General features: G+C 50.1%; 1 protein-coding gene across 1 annotated transcript in view; it reads right to left on the bottom strand.

Annotated features, from left to right (window-relative positions):
- Window positions 1–260: 260 nt before the first annotated feature.
- Window positions 261–19,020, bottom strand: part of LOC124041042 (protein APCDD1-like) — a 45,413-nt gene continuing 26,653 nt past the window's right edge. Inside the window, 8 exon segments of the mRNA XM_046358204.1 lie at window positions 261–969; window positions 1,151–1,214; window positions 1,216–1,473; window positions 2,844–2,987; window positions 3,934–4,110; window positions 4,249–4,459; window positions 18,422–18,446; window positions 18,449–18,607. Coding sequence (XP_046214160.1) covers window positions 509–969; window positions 1,151–1,214; window positions 1,216–1,473; window positions 2,844–2,987; window positions 3,934–4,110; window positions 4,249–4,459; window positions 18,422–18,446; window positions 18,449–18,607 — 1,499 coding nt within the window. The 3' untranslated portion in view covers window positions 261–508.

Raw genomic sequence — 19,020 nt, 5'->3', positions numbered from 1 at the left:
CTCCCCCTCCACTCGCCCTCCCCTCTCACCCTCTCTCTCTCCTCTCTCCACTCGCCCTCCTCTCTCCACTCGCCCTCCTCTCTCCACTCGCCCTCCTCTCTCCACTCGCCCTCCTCTCTCCACTCGCCCTCCTCTCTCCACTCGCCCTCCTCTCTCCACTCGCCCTCCTCTCTCCACTCGCCCTCCTCTCTCCACTCTCTCTCCTCTCTCCACTCGCCCTCCTCTCTCCACTCTCTCTCCTCTCTCCACTCGCCCTCCACCTTGTCAACCCCCAGCTTCCTTAGCTTCCACAACATTCAAGGAGCCAAAAAGAGCTCCTTGAAAAAGTTCAAGTGCGTTTAAGTCACAGAAGCAGAGTCTCCTTTCCCACAGGGTAGAAGCTACAGTAGTTGGTCATCTCAGGGGTAGAATAGAATCCTCTCTCATGTTCCACAGTACACATTCACGCTATAACGTCTCTCGTCAGAGTCTCTATGTAGAAAAATGGAGACTTTAGTCAGTCTGTTCCTTAACTATGGCAACGGAACAACAGAAGTGAAACCAACGATGCGAGAACCGCGGCAAAGTTCCTGCTGTTCTGGTTCCACGGCGTTCCACCATTACTCAACCTAAGGTGTCGGTCCTCGTCCTCCTCTCCCATGCCCTCTGACCTCTGACTGCTAGCGGAACACTCGACCAGGGGCGTCTGGTACGAGGTCGCTCGTTTATCCGGCCGGTTGGGGCTGGACCCGTCCGAGGGTCTCTGTCCGTTGTATAGGAGGTAGCGTCCATGGGCGTCCTGTTCCATCCGGAACAGCTCGTACTCTGTGTGTGGGAGGCGGATCCCCAACGCCACGCAGCCATTGGTCAGGGTGACGTCCTGTTCAACTCCGACCTCCCAGGAGCCCTGGGCGCCACATTCGTTACCGTTGTACACGTTGAGGAGAGAAGTGGTGGCCAGATCCATGGGCAACACACGCATGTGGTTCACTGGAGGGGGGGGGTAGGGAGGGAGGGAGAGTTGGAGGGAGAGAGGAAGAGTTGGAGGGGGGGTGAGAGGGAGGGAGGAAGAGTTGGAAGAATTTTTTTCTGAAATACACAGATCAACATCTCAACCACACACTTCAAAATGAACCGCAACAGGGTTTAACCTCAACCTTTGACCCTTTACCTTTGAAGATGAACTCCATGCCTCCCATAACTCTAGTAGAGTGCGTCCCTCGGCTGTACCTCCCCCCTTGCGTAGATACTGAAGGAGGGGTGTTTGCAGATGGGGTCAGAGTAGTGGTAGTAGTGGCCCTCCCAGGTCTGGTTGTTGTCATGGAAGATGAAGTGACGGGTCAGGAAGAGGACCTCAGGACGGACCTCACAGCGCTGGCTCACCCACTGGCCAGTCAGCTCCACTGTCATGTCCGCCCGCGGCGGCAGGATGGGAGGGTGGAACTCATCCGACCGGTAGATGATAAGACAGGCGACGCAGCTGGGGTCATGGTTCTGGAGGAGAGAAGATTCAGAGAGGTAAAGAGACAGAGCAGCTTCTCCCTCAGGGAGACTAAAAATATTTGATATGGGTCCTCAGATCCTCCTACAGCTGCACCATTGAGAGCATCTTGACTGGCTGTATCACTGCTTGGTACGGCAACTACAAGGCACCCGACCAGAAGGCGCTACAGAGGGTGGTGAGTACGGCCCAGTACATCACTGAGGCCGATCTCCCTGCCATCCAGGACCTCTATACCAGGCGGTGTCAAAGGAACGCACCAAAACATTGTCAAAGACTCCAGCCACCCAAGTCAAAGACTGTTCTCTCTGCTCCCGCACGGCAAGCTACACACACTGGACTCTACCCACCCACCCACACACTGGACTCTACCCACCCACCCACACACTGGACTCTACCCACCCACCCACACACTGGACTCTACCCACCCACCCACACTGGACTCTACCCACCCACCCACACTGGACTCTACCCACCCACCCACACACTGGACTCTACCCACCCACACACTGGACTCTACCCACCCACACACTGGACTCTACCCACCCACACACTGGACTCTACCCACCCACACACACACACACTGGGCTCTACCCACCCACACACTGGACTCTACCCACCCACACACACACACACTGGACTCTACCATTTCTCCCAAGGATGAACCAGACTTGTGGAGGTCTACAATATTTTTTCTGAGGTCTTGGCTGATTTCTTTTGATTTTCCCATGATGTCAAGCAAAGAGGCACTGAGTTTGAAGGTTGGACTTGAAATACATCCACAGGTACACCTCCAATTGACTCAAATGATGTAAATGATGTCAATTAGCCTATCAGAAGCTTCTAAAGCCATTACATAATTTTCTGGAATTTTCCAAGATGTTTAAAGGCACAGTCAACTTAGTGTATGTAAACTTCTGACCCACTGGCATTGTGATACAGTGAATTATAAGTGAAATAATCTGTCTGTAAACAATTGTTGGAAAAATGACTTGTGTCATGCACAAAGTAGATGTCCTAACCGACTATCCAACACTATAGTTTGTTAACAAGAAATTTGTGGAGTGGTTGAAAAACAAGTTTTAATGACTCCAACCTAAGTGTATGTAAACTCCAGACTTCAACTGTATACAAATGAACAAACAGGCCCTAGAACTGAACTGGCCACCCAATACAATTGTCAACTGAAGCCAAAGTCTGTTAAGTGGTGAGCAATACTCACCTTTGAGGTCTGGAAGAAGTCCTGGTAGCTAGAAGGTCTGTAGCACATCCTCTGGGCACGCTCAGTGTGGAAGTACCACACTACAGTGTCCACACTACCACACACACACACACACACAACGATATACAGTAAAGTACTAACCTCAGCATGTTGTAACGCAGCCTGATAGCTGGACGGCCGATAATAAATCCTCTGGGACTTCTCAGTGTGGATGTCTCCTAGAAACAGCTCCTCAACCAGGTGATCCACGTTATGATGGAGGTACTGTTTCTCCACACGCTGCAGCTGCAGGGGGAGAAGGAGGCGGAGGGGTTGGGGGTAAGAAGGAGGCGGGGGGGGGCGGAGGGGTTGGGGGGGTGAGGAGGCGGGGGGCGGAGGGGTTGGGGAGGTAAGGAGGGGGGGGCGGAGGGGTTGGGGGGGGTAAGGAGGAGGCGGAGGGGTAAGGGGGAGGCAGAGGGGTTGGGGGGAGAAGGAGGGGAGGGGTTGGGGGGTAAGGAGGCGGGGGGGGGGGGTAAGGAGGAGGCGGAGGAGTAAGGGGGAGGCAGAGGGGTTGGGGGTAAGGAGGTGGGGGGAGAAGGAGGCGGAGGGGTTGGGGGGGAGAAGGAGGGGAGGGGTTGGGGGTGAAGGAGGCGGGGGTGGAGGGGTTGGGGGGGGGTAAGGAGGCGGAGGGGGGGGGAGGCAGAGGGGTTGGGGGGGGTAAGGAGGTGGGGGGGAGAAGGAGGCGGAGGGGGGGGGGAGGAGGAGGAGGGGTTGGGGGTGAAGGAGGCGGGGGGGCGGAGGGGTTGGGGGGGTAAGGAGGAGGCGGAGGGGTAGGGGGGGGGAGGCAGAGGGGTTGGGGGTAAGGAGGTGGGGGGGAGAAGGAGGCGGAGGGGTTGGGGGGAGAAGGAGGAGGGGTTGGGGGTGAAGGAGAAGCGGGGTTGGGGGGTAAGGAGGAGGCGGAGGGGTAAGGGGAGGCAGAGGGGTTGGGGGGGGGATACTTTAGTGTCCATGTAGAAGAATGTCCAACAGAAATGTATTATCTTCTACTTTATCCCTTGGAAAGACATAAACAGACAGGTTGGTGTGGTCTGAGCAGAGGTGCAATGCCCCCTGGGAAGTTAAGGGTCAAGTGCCTTGCTCAAGAACACAACAACTGGATATGGCATCTAGCTGCCAACCCGCTCCCAACCAGATTTAGTCTGGAGTGGGATTTGAACCGGCCACCTTCCAGTTCGGAGCCCTTCTCACTAACCTGCAACTCGTGCATGGAGAAGTTGAGCTCCCTGGAGCAGTCACAGCCACCCTCTTCACTCCACAGCTCATAGTTTACATTGGGTTCCCATGGTGCTTTGCTCCTCATGGCGCCCCGACAGCTCCGGTTCAACCGCTGGCTCAGGTCCTTGGCCACCTCTGCACTGTGACACACCACCTGAGTAGTGGGATAGATACACATGTACTGTATAAACACACACACACACACACACACACACACACACACACACACACACACACACACACACACACACACACACACACACGGTCATGCTGGAAGACACACCCCCCCTACCTGTGTGCGGTGGATCTGGTAGTCAGCCTCTGTTCCTCCTCTGATGATCCAGGAGGCCTGTCTAAGCCTCAGCCGTCCCCGGGCCACCAGGGTGTAGGTGGGGCTGGTGCAGTGGTTGTCCCTGTAGTAGAACTGGTTGGCCTGGAACGTGTTGTTGGGGAAGAACCGGTACGACCGCGTCAGGAACTCTGGGCCAGGACGTACCTCACAGCTGGCCGACGGAAAGAGAGATGGATGGGGAGGGGACTTAGAGAGAGGTGGATGGGCACAGGATTTAGAGAGAGATGGATGGGCACAACTTGCAGGCTTGTTTTCAAATTGCTGTGCGTTTTGTTGCCAACCTATTTTGCTACCTGACAACTTTACGGGTTTCACTTTTTAATTACCGTTCATATATTTATTTTTTCCTCGACTTTTTCACTCCGGACGCTTTATCTGGACACGATTCGTCAGGACCTCCAACAGCCGAAGCTAAGTAGTAACATTAACATGATGCCTTCTAATTGCAGCCGCTGTGCTCGCCTTACGGCGAGGATAGCTGTACTGCAAGCCCAGCTTCAGACGCAATCGTTAGGCAAGGGTAATTTCAGTGTAGGAAAGGATGAAACAGCGTCTGTGCCACCAGTAAGTACAGATAGTAGTATAAATCCCCTGGCACAGTCCCCGCAGCCGGACAACTTTCTCACGGTTTCTGGAAGGAAATGCTGTAGGAACGCTCAACCGGTGTCGCTCATTCAGCAGACAGAAACTTTCAACCGGTTCTCCCCATTAAGCAGCGGGTCGGTGTCAGAGGCCGAGTCTTCTCTGGTCTCTACTCCTCCCGTTACGGGGTCTGAGACGCCGAAGCTTCCCACCATTAGCTCTGACAAATTGAAAACTCTAGTCATTGGCGACTCCATTACCCGCAGTATTAGACTTAAAGCGAATCATCCAGCGATCATACACTGTTTACCCGGGGCAGGGCTACCGACGTTAAGGCTAATCTGAAGATGGTGCTGGCTAAAGCTAAAACTGGCGAGTGTAGAGAGTATAGAGATATTGTTATCCACGTCGGCACCAACGATGTTAGGATGAAACAGTCAGAGATCACCAAGCGCAACATAGCTTCTGCGTGCATATCAGCTAGAAAGATGTGTCGGCATCGAGTAATTGTCTCTGGCCCCCTCCCAGTTAGGGGGAGTGATGAGCTCTACAGCAGAGTCTCACAACTCAATCGCTGGTTGAAAACTGTTTTCTGCCCCTCCCAAAAGATAGAATTTGTAGATAATTGGCCCTCTTTCTGGGACTCGCCCACAAACAGGACCAAGCCTGACCTGCTGAGGAGTGACGGACTCCATCCTAGCTGGAGGGTGCTCTCATCTTATCTGCCAACATAGACAGGGCTCTAACTCCTCTAGCTCCACAATGAAATAGGGTGCAGGCCAGGCAGCAGGCTATTAGCCAGCCTGCCAGCATAGTGGAGTCTGCCACTAGCATAGTTAGTGTAGTCAGCTCAGCTATCACCATTGAGACCGTGTCTGTGCCTCGACCTGGGTTGGGCAAAACTAAACATGGCGGTGTTCGCCTTAGCAATCTCACTAGGATAAAGACCACCTCCATTCCTGTCATTACTGAAAGAGATCATGATACCTCACATCTCAAAATAGGGCTACTTAATGTTAGATCCCTTACTTCAAAGGCAATTATAGTCAATGAACTAATCACTGATCATAATCTTGATGTGATTGGCCTGACTGAAACATGGCTTAAGCCTGATGAATTTACTGTGTTAAATGAGGCCTCACCTCCTGGCTACACTAGTGACCATATCCCCCGTGCATCCCGCAAAGGCGGAGGTGTTGCTAACATTTACGATAGCAAATTTCAATTTACAAAAAAAAAAATGACGTTTTCGTCTTTTGAGCTTCTAGTCATGAAATCTATGCAGCCTACTCAATCACTTTTTATAGCTACTGTTTACAGGCCTCCTGGGCCATATACAGCGTTTCTCACTGAGTTCCCTGAATTCCTATCAGACCTTGTAGTCATTGCAGATAATATTCTAATCTTTGGTGACTTTAATATTCACATGGAAAAGTCCACAGACCCACTCCAAAAGGCTTTTGGAGCCATCATCGACTCAGTGGGTTTTGTCCAACATGTCTCTGGACCCACTCACTCTCACAGTCATACGCTGGACCTAGTTTTGTCCCATGGAATAAATGTTGTGGATCTTAATGTTTTCCTCATAATCCTGGACTATCAGACCACCATTTTATTACGTTTGCAATTGCAACAAATAATCTGCTCAGACCCCAACCAAGGAACATCAAAAGTCGTGCTATAAATTCACAGACAACACAAAGATTCCTTGATGCCCTTCCAGACTCCCTCTGCCTACCCAAGGACGCCAGAGGACAAAAATCCGTTAACCACCTAACTGAGGATCTCAATTTAACCTTGCGCAATACCCTAGATGCAGTTGCACCCCTAAAAACTAAAAAAATGTCTCATAAGAAACTAGCTCCATGGTACACAGAAAATACCCGAGCTCTGAAGCAAGCTTCCAGAAAATTGGAACGGAAATGGCGCCACACCAAACTGGAAGTCTTCCGACTAGCTTGGAAGGATGGTACCGTGCAGTACCGAAGAGCCCTTACTGCTGCTCGATCGTCCTATTTTTCTAACTTAATTGAGGAAAATAAGAACAATCCGAAATTCCTTTTTGATACTGTGGCAAAGCTAACTAAAAAGCAGCATTCCCCAAGAGAGGATGACTTGCACTTTAGCAGTGATAAATTCATGAACTTCTTTGAGGAAAAGATTATGATTATTAGAAAGCAAATTACGGACTCCTCTTTAAACCTGCGTATTCCTCCAAACCTCAGTTGTCCTGAGTCTGCACAACTCTGCCAGGACCTAGGATCAAGAGAGACGCTCAAGTGTTTTAGTACTATATCTCTTGACACAATGATGAAAATAATCATGGCCTCTAAACCTTCAAGCTGTATACTGGACCCTATTCCAACTAAACTACTGAAAGAGCTGCTTCCTGTGCTTGGCCCTCCTATGTTGAACATAATAAACGGCTCTCTATCCACTGGATGTGTACCAAACTCACTAAAAGTGGCAGTAATAAAGCCTCTCTTGAAAAAGCCAAACCTTGACCCAGAAAATATAAAAAACTATCGGCCTATATCGAATCTTCCATTCCTCTCAAAGATTTTAGAGAAGGCTGTTGCGCAGCAACTCACTGCCTTCCTGAAGACAAACAATGTATACGAAATGCTTCAGTCTGGTTTTAGACCCCATCATAGCACTGAGACGGCACTTGTGAAGGTGGTAAATGACATTTTGATGGCATCGGACCGAGGCTCTGCATCTGTCCTCGTGCTCCTAGACCTTAGTGCTGCTTTTGATACCATCGATCACCACATTCTTTTGGAGAGATTGGAAACCCAAATTGGTCTACACGGACATGTTCTGGCCTGGTTTAGGTCTTATCTGTCGGAAAGATATCAGTTTGTCTCTGTGAATGGTTTGTCCTCTGACAAATCAACTGTACATTTCGGTGTTCCTCAAGGTTCTGTTTTAGGACCACTATTGTTTTCACTATATATTTTACCTCTTGGGGATGTTATTCGAAAACATAATGTAAACTTTCACTGCTATGCGGATGACACACAGCTGTACATTTCAATGAAACATGGTGAAGCACCAAAATTGCCCTCGCTAGAAGCATGTGTTTCAGACATAAGGAAGTGGATGGCTGCAAACTTTCTACTATTAAACTCGGACAAAACAGAGATGCTTGTTCTAGGTCCCAAGAAACAAAGAGATCTTCTGTTGAATCTGACAATTAATCTTAATGGTTGTACAGTCGTCTCAAATAAAACTGTGAAGGACCTCGGCGTTACTCTGGACCCTGATCTCTCTTTTGAAGAACATATCAAGACCATTTCGAGGACAGCTTTTTTCCATCTACGTAACATTGCAAAAATCAGAAACTTTCTGTCCAAAAATGATGCAGAAAAATTAATCCATGCTTTTGTCACTTCTAGGTTAGACTACTGCAATGCTCTATTTTCCGGCTACCCGGATAAAGCACTAAATAAACTTCAGTTAGTGCTAAATACGGCTGCTAGAATCCTGACTAGAACCAAAAAATTTGATCATATTACTCCAGTGCTAGCCTCTCTACACTGGCTTCCTGTCAAAGCAAGGGCTGATTTCAAGGTTTTACTGCTAACCTACAAAGCATTACATGGGCTTGCTCCTACCTACCTCTCTGATTTGGTCCTGCCGTACATACCTATACGTACGCTACGGTCACAAGACGCAGGCCTCCTAATTGTCCCTAGAATTTCTAAGCAAACAGCTGGAGGCAGGGCTTTCTCCTATAGAGCTCCATTTTTATGGAACGGTCTGCCTACCCATGTCAGAGACGCAAACTCGGTCTCAACCTTTAAGTCTTTACTGAAGACTCATCTCTTCAGTGGGTCATATGATTGAGTGTAGTCTGGCCCAGGAGTGGGAAGGTGAACGGAAAGGCTCTGGAGCAACGAACCGCCCTTGCTGTCTCTGCCTGGCCGGTTCCCCGTTTTCCACTGGGATTCTCTGCCTCTAACCCTGTTACGGGGCTGAGTCACTGGCTTGCTGGGGCTCTCTCGTGCCGTCCCTGGGGGGATGCGTCACCTGGGTGGGTTGATTCACTGTTGTGGTCGGCCTGTCTGGGTTCCCCCACCCCTTGGGTTGTACCGTGTCGGAGATCTTTGTGGGCTATACTCGGCCTTGTCTCAGGATGGTAAGTTGGTGGTTGAAGATTTCCCTCTAGTGGTGTGGGGGCTGTGCTTTGGCAAAGTGGGTGGGGTTATATCCTTCCTGTTTGGCCCTGTCCGGGGTGTCCTCGGATGGGGCCACAGTGTCTCCTGACCCCTCCTGTCTCAGCCTCCAGTATTTATGCTGCAGTAGTTTATGTGTCGGGGGGCTAGGGTCAGTTTGTTTATCTGGAGTACTTCTCCTGTCCTATTCGGTGTCCTGTGTAAATCTAAGTGTGCGTTCTCTAATTCTCTCCTTCTCTCTTTCTTTCTCTCTCTCGGAGGACCTGAGCCCTAGAACCATGCCCCAGGACTACCTGACATGATGACTCCTTGCTGTCCCCAGTCCACCTGGCCATGCTGCTGCTCCAGTTTCAACTGGCCTGGGCCCTAGGACCATGTCCCAGGACTACCTGACATGAGGACTCCTTGCTGTCCCCAGTCCACCTGGCCATGCTCCTGCTCCAGTTTCAACTGTTCTGCCTTACTATTATTCAACCATGCTGGTCATTTATGAACATTTGAACATCTTGGCCACGTTCTGTTATAATCTCCACCTGGCACAGCCAGAAGAGGACTGGCCACCCCACATATGCTCTCTCTAATTCTCTCTTTCTTTCTCTCTCTCGGAGGACCTGAGCCCTAGGACCGTGCCCCAGGACTACCTGACATGATGGCTCCTTGCTGTCCCCAGTCCATCTGACTGTGCTGCTGCTCCAGTTTCAACTGTTCTGCCTTATTATTATTTGACCATGCTGGTCATTTATGAACATTTGAACATCTTGGTCATGTTCTGTTATAATCTCTACCCGGCACAGCCAGAAGAGGACTGGCCACCCCACATAGCCCGGTTCCTCTCTAGGTTTCTTCCTAGGTTTTGGCCTTTCTAGGGAGTTTTTCCTAGCCACCGTGCTTTTACACCTGCATTGTTTGCTGTTTGGGGTTTTAGGCTGGGTTTCTGTACAGCACTTTGAGATATCAGCTGATGTACGAAGGGCTATATAAATAAATTTGATTTGATTTGATTTGATTTGATTTGATTTAGAGAGAGGGGGATGGGGACAGGACTTGGAGAGAGAGGCGGATGGGGACAGGACTTAGAGAGAGGCGGATGGGGACAGGACTTAGAGAGAGGCGGATGGGGACAGGACTTAGAGAGAGGCGGATGGGGACAGGACTTAGAGAGAGGGGGATGGGGACAGGACTTAGAGAGAGGGGGATGGGGACAGGACTTAGAGAGAGATGGATGGGGACAGGACTTAGAGAGAGATGGATGGGGACAGGACTTAGAGAGAGACGGATGGGGACAGGACTAAGAGAGAGGCGGATGGTGACAGGACTTAGAGAGCGGCGGATGGGGACAGGACTTAGAGAGAGGGGGATGGGGACAGGACTTAGAGAGAGATGGATGGGGACAGGACTTAGAGAGAGGCGGATGGTGACAGGACTTAGAGAGCGGCGGATGGGGACAGGACTTAGAGAGAGATGGATGGGGACAGGACTTAGAGAGAGGCGGATGGGGACAGGACTTAGAGAGAGGCGGATGGGGACAGGACTTAGAGAGCGGCGGATGGGGACAGGACTTAGAGAGCGGCGGATGGGGACAGGACTTAGAGAGAGGGGGATGGGGACAGGACTTAGAGAGAGGGGGATGGGGACAGGACTTAGAGAGCGGCGGATGGGGACAGGACTTAGAGAGCGGCGGATGGGGACAGGACTTAGAGAGCGGCGGATGGGGACAGGACTTAGAGAGCGGCGGATGGGGACAGGACTTAGAGAGAGGGGGATGGGGACAGGACTTAGAGAGAGGCGGATGGGGACAGGACTTAGAGAGAGGCGGATGGGGACAGGACTTAGAGAGAGGGGGATGGGGACAGGACTTAGAGAGAGGGGGATGGGGACAGGACTTAGAGAGAGGGGATGGGGACAGGACTTAGAGAGAGGCGGATGGGGACAGGACTTAGAGAGAGGGGATGGGGACAGGACTTAGAGAGAGGGGGATGGGGACAGGACTTAGAGAGAGATGGATGGGGACAGGACTTAGAGAGAGATGGATGGGGACAGGACTTAGAGAGAGGCGGATGGGGACAGGACTTAGAGAGAGATGGATGGGGACAGGACTTAGAGAGAGATGGATGGGGACAGGACTTAGAGAGAGGGGGATGGGGACAGGACTTAGAGAGAGGCGGATGGGGACAGGACTTAAGAGAGGCGGATGGGGACAGGACTTAAGAGAGGCGGATGGGGACAGGACTTAGAGAGAGGGGGATGGGGACAGGACTTAGAGAGAGATGGATGGGGACAGGACTTAGAGAGAGGGGGATGGGGACAGGACTTGGAGAGAGGGGGATGGGGACAGGACTTAGAGAGAGATGGATGGGGACAGGACTTAGAGAGAGGGGGATGGGGACAGGACTTAGAGAGAGGGGGATGGGGACAGGACTTAGAGAGAGGGGGATGGGGACAGGACTTAGAGAGAGGGGATGGGGACAGGACTTAGAGAGAGGGGGATGGGGACAGGACTTAGAGAGAGATGGATGGGGACAGGACTTAGAGAGGGGGATGGGGACAGGACTTAGAGAGGGGGGATGGGGACAGGACTTAGAGAGGGGGGATGGGGACAGGACTTGAGAGAGATGGATGGGGACAGGACTTAGAGAGGGGGATGGGGACAGGACTTAGAGAGAGATGGATGGGGACAGGACTTAGAGAGAGGGGGATGGGGACAGGACTTAGAGAGAGGGGATGGGGACAGGACTTAGAGAGAGATGGATGGGGACAGGACTTAGAGAGAGATGGATGGGGACAGGACTTAGAGAGAGGGGGATGGGGACAGGACTTAGAGAGAGGGGGATGGGGACAGGACTTAGAGAGAGATGGATGGGGACAGGACTTAGAGAGAGGGGGATGGGGACAGGACTTAGAGAGAGATGGATGGGGACAGGACTTAGAGAGAGATGGATGGGGACAGGACTTAGAGAGAGATGGATGGGGACAGGACTTAGAGAGAGATGGATGGGGACAGGACTTAGAGAGAGATGGATGGGGACAGGACTTAGAGAGAGATGGATGGGGACAGGACTTAGAGAGAGATGGATGGGGACAGGACTTAGAGAGAGATGGATGGGGACAGGACTTAGAGAGAGATGGATGGGGACAGGACTTAGAGAGAGGCGGATGGGGACAGGACTTAGAGAGAGGCGGATGGGGACAGGACTTAGAGAGAGATGGATGGGGACAGGACTTAGAGAGAGATGGATGGGGACAGGACTTAAGAGAGAGGGGGATGGGGACAGGACTTAGAGAGAGGCGGATGGGGACAGGACTTAGAGAGAGGGGGATGGGGACAGGACTTAGAGAGAGATGGATGGGGACAGGACTTAGAGAGAGGGGGATGGGGACAGGACTTGGAGAGAGAGGGGATGGGGACAGGACTTAGAGAGAGATGGATGGGGACAGGACTTAGAGAGAGGGGGATGGGGACAGGACTTAGAGAGAGGGGATGGGGACAGGACTTAGAGAGAGATGGATGGGGACAGGACTTAGAGAGAGGGGGATGGGGACAGGACTTAGAGAGAGATGGATGGGGACAGGACTTAGAGAGGGGGGATGGGGACAGGACTTAGAGAGGGGGGATGGGGACAGGACTTAGAGAGGGGGATGGGGACAGGACTTGGAGAGAGATGGATGGGGACAGGACTTGGAGAGAGATGGATGGGGACAGGACTTGGAGAGAGATGGATGGGGACAGGACTTAGAGAGGGGGGGATGGGGACAGGACTTAGAGAGAGATGGATGGGGACAGGACTTAGAGAGAGGGGGATGGGGACAGGACTTAAGAGTTGTGTGTTTTCCAAAGAAAACATCATACTGATTATTTCCCACATGTCTGAGTTTTCCCCCCCAGACAGAAAATGTATCTGTTGGAGACGGGAATTCAGTCAAAAGCACACTGCACTACAGATTTCGGTTCAACTGTAAATTACCTTAAAAGTCAAAAGAAATGTGCTTGTCTACAACAAATTTTTGATTGCGTTAAGTTTGGGGGTCAGGATTCGAGTTAGGATTAGGGTTAGAGTTAGGACCTATTTTCTCTCCATATCCCTGGATTTCTACCGCAAGCTCTGGACATTTACACCTGGACCTTGCAGCTAGCTAGCTGCTATCCGAGTGACTATTGGCTTACGTCGGTCCCGGAGCAAACATCAATTATCCCGGAGCTAGCCAGCTGAAGAGTTCCATCAGCCACTCCTGGACTACAATCACCTATCCGGACCCGTTTTACTGCCGACGCCGAGCTCCACCGGGCCTTCACGACTAGACTGCTGACGGCCCAGCTAGCTGTCTGACCCCAACCAACCTCACTACTCACTGGACCCTTATCAAATCAAATTTTATTTGTCACATACACATGGTTAGCAGATGTTAGTGCGAGCGTAGCGAAATGCTTGTGCTTCTAGTTCCGACAATGCAGTAATAACCAACAAGTAATCTAGCTAACAATTCCAAAACTACTGTCTTATACACAGTGTAAGGGGATAAAGAATATGTACATAAGGATATATGAATGAGTGATGGTACAGAGCAGCATAGGCAAGATACACTAGATGGTATTGAGTACAGTATATACATATGAGATGAGTATGTAAACAAAGTGGCAGAGTTAAAGTGGCTAGTGATACATGTATTACATAAAGATGCAGTAGATGACATAGAGTACAGTATATACGTATACATATGAGAAATAATGTAGGGTATGTGAACATTATTAGGTAGCATTGTTTAAAGTGGCTAGTGATATATTTTACATAATGTCCCATCAATTCCCATTATTAAAGTGGCTGGAGTTGAGTCAGTGTCAGTGTGTTGGCAGCAGCCACTCAATGTTAGTGGTGGCTGTTTAACAGTCTGTGTGGGTGGACCAATTCAGTTTGTCTGTGATGTGTACGTCGAGGAACTGAACTTACTACCCTCTCCACTACTGTTCCATCGATGTGGATAGGGGGGTGTTCCCTCTGCTGTTTCCTGAAGTCCACAATCATCTCCTTAGTTATGTTGACGTTGAGTGTGACACCACACTCCGAGGGCCCTCACCTCCTCCCTATAGGCCGTCTCGTCGTTGTTGGTAATCAAGCCTACCAATGTTGTGTCGTCCGCAAACTTGATAATTGAGTTGGAGGCGTGCATGGCCATGATCACTTGGCTAAGCAAGCCTCTCCTTAATGTCAATATGCCTTGTCCATTGCTGTTCTGGTTAGTGTTTATCGGTTTGTTTCACTGTAGAGCCTCTAGCATTACACCTTATCCAGCCTTTCAGTTCCACCACCCACAAATGCGATGACATTACCTGGTTTCAATTATGTTCAATTATGTTTCATCATCACTCAATGCCTAGGTTTACTTCTACTGTATTCACATCCTACCATACCTTTGTCTGTACATTAAACCTTGAAGCTATTTTATCGCCCCCAGAAAACCTCCTTTTACTCTCTGTTCCGGACGTCCTAGATGACCAATTCTCATAGCCTTTAGCCGTACTCTTATCCTACTCCTCCTCTGTTCCTCTGGTGATGTAGAGGTGAATCCAGGCCCTGCAGTGCCTAGCTCCACTCCTATTCCCGAGGCGCTCTCTTTTGATGACTTCTGTAACCGTAATAGCCTTGGTTAACATTAGAAGCCTCCTTCTTAAGTTTGTTTTATTCACTGCTTTAGCACACTCTGCCAACCCGGATGTCCTAGCCGTGTCTGAATCCTGGCTTAGGAAGACCACCAAAAACTCTGAAATCTCCATCCCTAACTACAACATTTTCAGGCACGATAGAATGGCCAATGGCAATTTACTGCAGAGATAGCCTGCAGAGTTCTGTCCTACTATCCAGGTCTGTACCCAAACAATTTGAACTTATACTATTAAAAATCCACCTCTCTAAAAACAAGCCTCTCACCGTTGCCACCTGCTATAGACCACCCTCTGCCCCCAGCTGTGCTTTGGACACCATATGTGAACTGATTGCGCCCCATCTATCTTCAGAGCTCGTGCTGCTAGATGACCTAAACTGGAACATGCCGTAAACACGGGCACGGGCACCCTCATAGGTATCATCCTCACCAACTTGCCCTCTAAATACACCTCTGCTGTTTTCAACCAAGATCTCAGCGATCACTGCCTCATTGCCTGCATCCGTAATGGGTCAGCGGTCAAGCGACCTCCACTGTCAAATGCTCCCTGAAACACTTCAGCGAGCAGGACTTTCTAATCGACCTGGCCCGGGTTCCTGGAAGGATATTGACCTCATCCCGTCAGTAGAGGATGCCTGGTTGTTTTTTTTCAATACCTTCCTCGCCATCTTAAATAAGCATGCCCCATTCAAGAAATGTAGAACCAGGAACAGATATAGCCCTTGGTTCTCTCCAGACCTGACTGCCCTTAACCAACACAAAAACATCCTATGGTGTTCTGCATTAGCATCGAACAGCCCCCGTGAAATGCAACTTTTCCGGGATGTTAGAAACCAACATACCCAGGCAGTTAGAAAAGCCAAGGCTAGCTTTTTCAAGTAGAAATTTGCTTCCTGCAACACAAACTCAAAAAAGTCCATGGAGAATAAGAGCACCTCCTCCCAGCTGCCCACTGCACTGAGGATAGGAAACTCTGTCACCACCGATACATCCACTATAATTGAGACTTTCAATAAGCATTTTTCTACGGATGGCCATGCTTTCCACCCGGCTACCCCTACCTCGGTCAACAGCCCTGCACCCCCCACAGCAACTTGCCCAAGCCTTCCCCATTTCTCCTTCTCCCAAATCCAGTCAGCTGATGTTCTGAAAGTGCTGCACAATCTGGACCCCTACAAATCAGCCGGGCTAGACAATCTGGACCCTTTCTTTCTAAAATGATCTGACAAAATTGTTGCAACCCCTATTACTAGCCTGTTCAACCTCTATTTCGTATCGTCTGATCGTCTGAGATTCCCAAAGATTGGAAAGCAGCTGCGGTCATCCCCCTCTTCAAAGGGGACACTCTTGACCCAAACTGCTACAGACCTATCCTGCCTTTCTAAGGTCTTCGAAAGCCAAGTCAACAAACAGATTACCGACCATTTTGAATCCCACTATGCAATCTGGTTTCAGAGCTGGTCATGGGTGCACCTCAGCCACACTCAAGGTCCTAAACGATATCTTAACCTCCATCGATAAGAAACAATACTGTGCAGCCGTATTCATTGACCTGGCCAAAGCTTTCGACTCTGTCAATCACCACATCCTCATCGGCAGACTTGATAGCCTTGGTTTCTCAAATGATTGCCCCGCCTCGTTCACCAACTACTTCTCTGATAGAGTTCAGTGTGTCAAATCAGAGGGCCTGTTGTCCGGGCCTCTGGCAGTCTCAATGGGGGTGCCACAGGGTTCAATTCTTGGGCCGACTCTCTTCTCTATATACATCAATGATGTCGCTCTTGCTGCTGGTAAGTCTCTGATCCACCTCTACGCAGACGTCACCATTCTGTACACTTCTGGCCCTTCTTTGGACACTGTGTTAACTAACCTCCAGACGATCTTCAATGCCATACAACTCTCCTTCCATGGCCTTCAACTGCTCTTAAATACAAGTAAAAGCAAATGCATGCTCTTCAACCGATCGCTGCCTGCACCTGCCCGCCCGACCAGCATTACTACTCTGGACGGTTCTGACTTAGAATATGTGGACAACTACAAATACCGAAGTATCTGGTTAGAATGTAAACTCTCCTTCTAGACTCACGTCAAACATCTCCCATCCAAAGTTAAATCTAGAATTGGCTTCCTATTTTGCAACAAAGCATCCTTCACTCATGCTGCCAAACATACCTTCGTAAAACTGACCATCCTACCGATCGTCATTTACAAAATAGTCTCCAATACCCTACTCAATAAATTGGATGCAGTCTATCACAGTGCAATCCGTTTTGTCACCAAAGCCCCATTTACTACCCGCCACTGCGACCTGTATGCTCTCGTTGGCTGGCCCTCGCTTCATACTCGTCGCCAAACCCACTGACTCCAGGTCATCTACAAGACCCTGCTAGGTAAAGTCCCCCCTTATCTCAGCTCGCTGGTCACCATAGCAGCACACACCTGTAGCACGCGCTCCAGCAGGTATATCTCTCTGGTCACCCCCAAAGCCAATTCTTCCTTTGGCCACCTCTCCTTCCAGTTCTCTGCTGCCAATGACTGGAACGAACTATGAAAATCTCTGAAACTGGAAACACTTATCTCCCTCACTAGCTTTAAGCACCAACTGTCAGAGAAGCTCACAGATTACTGCACCTGTACATAGTCCACCTATAATTTAGCCCAAACAACTACCTCTTCCCCAACTGTATTTATTTTGCACCCCTTTATTTCTATTTCTACTTTGCACATTCTTCCACTTGTTCTCAACATGCCTACCTGGTTAAATAAAGGTGAAAATAAAAAGTAAAAATGTGGGTTAGGTTTAGAATTAGGGTTGAGGCTAGGGTTAGGATTAGAGTTAGGGTTGGAGTTAGGGTTGGAGTTAGGGTTGGAGTTAGGGTTGGAGTTAGGGTTGGAGTTAGGGTTGGAGTTAGGGTTGGAGTTAGGGTTGGAGTTAGGGTTGGAGTTAGGGTTGGAGTTAGGGTTGGAGTTAGGGTTGGAGTTAGGGTTGGAGTTAGGGTTGGGGTTAGGGTTGGGGTTAGGGTTGGGGTTAGGGTTGGAGTTAGGGTTGGAGTTAGGGTTGGGGTTAGGGTTAGGATTAGAGTTAGGGTTGAGGCTAGGGTTAGGGTTGGGGTTAGGGTTAGGATTAGAGTTAGGGTTGAGGCTAGGGTTGGGGTTAGGATTAGGATTAGAGTTAGGGTTGAGGCTAGGGTTGGGGTTAGGATTAGAGTTAAGGTTGAGGCTAGGGTTGGGGTTAGGATTAGAGTTAGGGTTGAGGCTAGGGTTAGGATTGAGGCTAGGGTTAGGATTGAGGCTAGGGTTAGGGTTGAGGCTAGGGTTAGAGTTAGGGTTGAGGCTAGGGTTAGGATTAGAGTTAGGGTTGAGGCTAGGGTTGGGGTTAGGGTTGAGGCTAGGGTTAGGATTGAGGCTAGGGTTAGGATTAGAGTTAGGGTTGAGGCTAGGGTTGGGGTTGAGGCTAGGGTTGGAGTTAGGATTAGAGTTAGGGTTGAGGCTAGGGTTGGAGTTGAGGCTAGGGTTGGAGTTAGGATTAGAGTTAGGGTTGAGGCTAGGGTTAGGGTTGAGGCTAGGGTTGGAGTTAGGATTAGAGTTAGGGTTGAGGCTAGGGTTGGGGTTGAGGCTAGGGTTAGGGTTAGGATTAGAGTTAGGGTTGAGGCTAGGGTTAGGGTTGGGGCTAGGTTTGGAGCCTGGTTTAGTCGTACCTGGTGGAGACCCAGTGTCCCTCTATGTTGGGGGAATCTGGACGGTGATCCGGGCCCCGTGGTGGAGATGCTTCAACATGTGGTGACACTGGGAGTGTTTAGCAGGACGACCAAACGTCTTCTCCAGGGACAGCAGGCGGTTGGAGCGGCCCTCTGAGTAGTGGAGGGACGAACCCTCAGCCCAACCTAATGGGAGTCAACGTAGACAATAAGTTACAAACCCTCAGCCCAACCTAATGGGAGACAGCAGAGACAATAGGTTACAAACCCTCAGCCCAACCTAATGGGAGTCAACAGAGACAATAGGTTACAAACCCTCAGCCCAACCTAATGGGAGTCAACAGAGACAATAGGTTACAAACCCTCAGCCCAACCTAATGGGAGACAATAGATTACAAACCCTCAGCCCAACCTAATGGGAGACAATAGATTACAAACCCTCAGCCCAACCTAATGGGAGACAATAGGTTACAAACCCTCAGTCCAACCTAATGGGAGACAATAGGTTACAAACCCTCAGTCCAACCTAATGGGAGTCAACAGAGACAATAGGTTACAAACCCTCAGTCCAACCTAATGGGAGACAATAGGTTACAAAC

Source organism: Oncorhynchus gorbuscha, linkage group LG08 (genome assembly GCF_021184085.1).
Source record: "Oncorhynchus gorbuscha isolate QuinsamMale2020 ecotype Even-year linkage group LG08, OgorEven_v1.0, whole genome shotgun sequence".
NCBI lineage: Eukaryota > Metazoa > Chordata > Actinopteri > Salmoniformes > Salmonidae > Oncorhynchus > Oncorhynchus gorbuscha.
The sequence above is the reverse complement of the archived record's forward strand: the minus strand, read 5'-3'. Positions and strand labels throughout refer to the sequence as shown.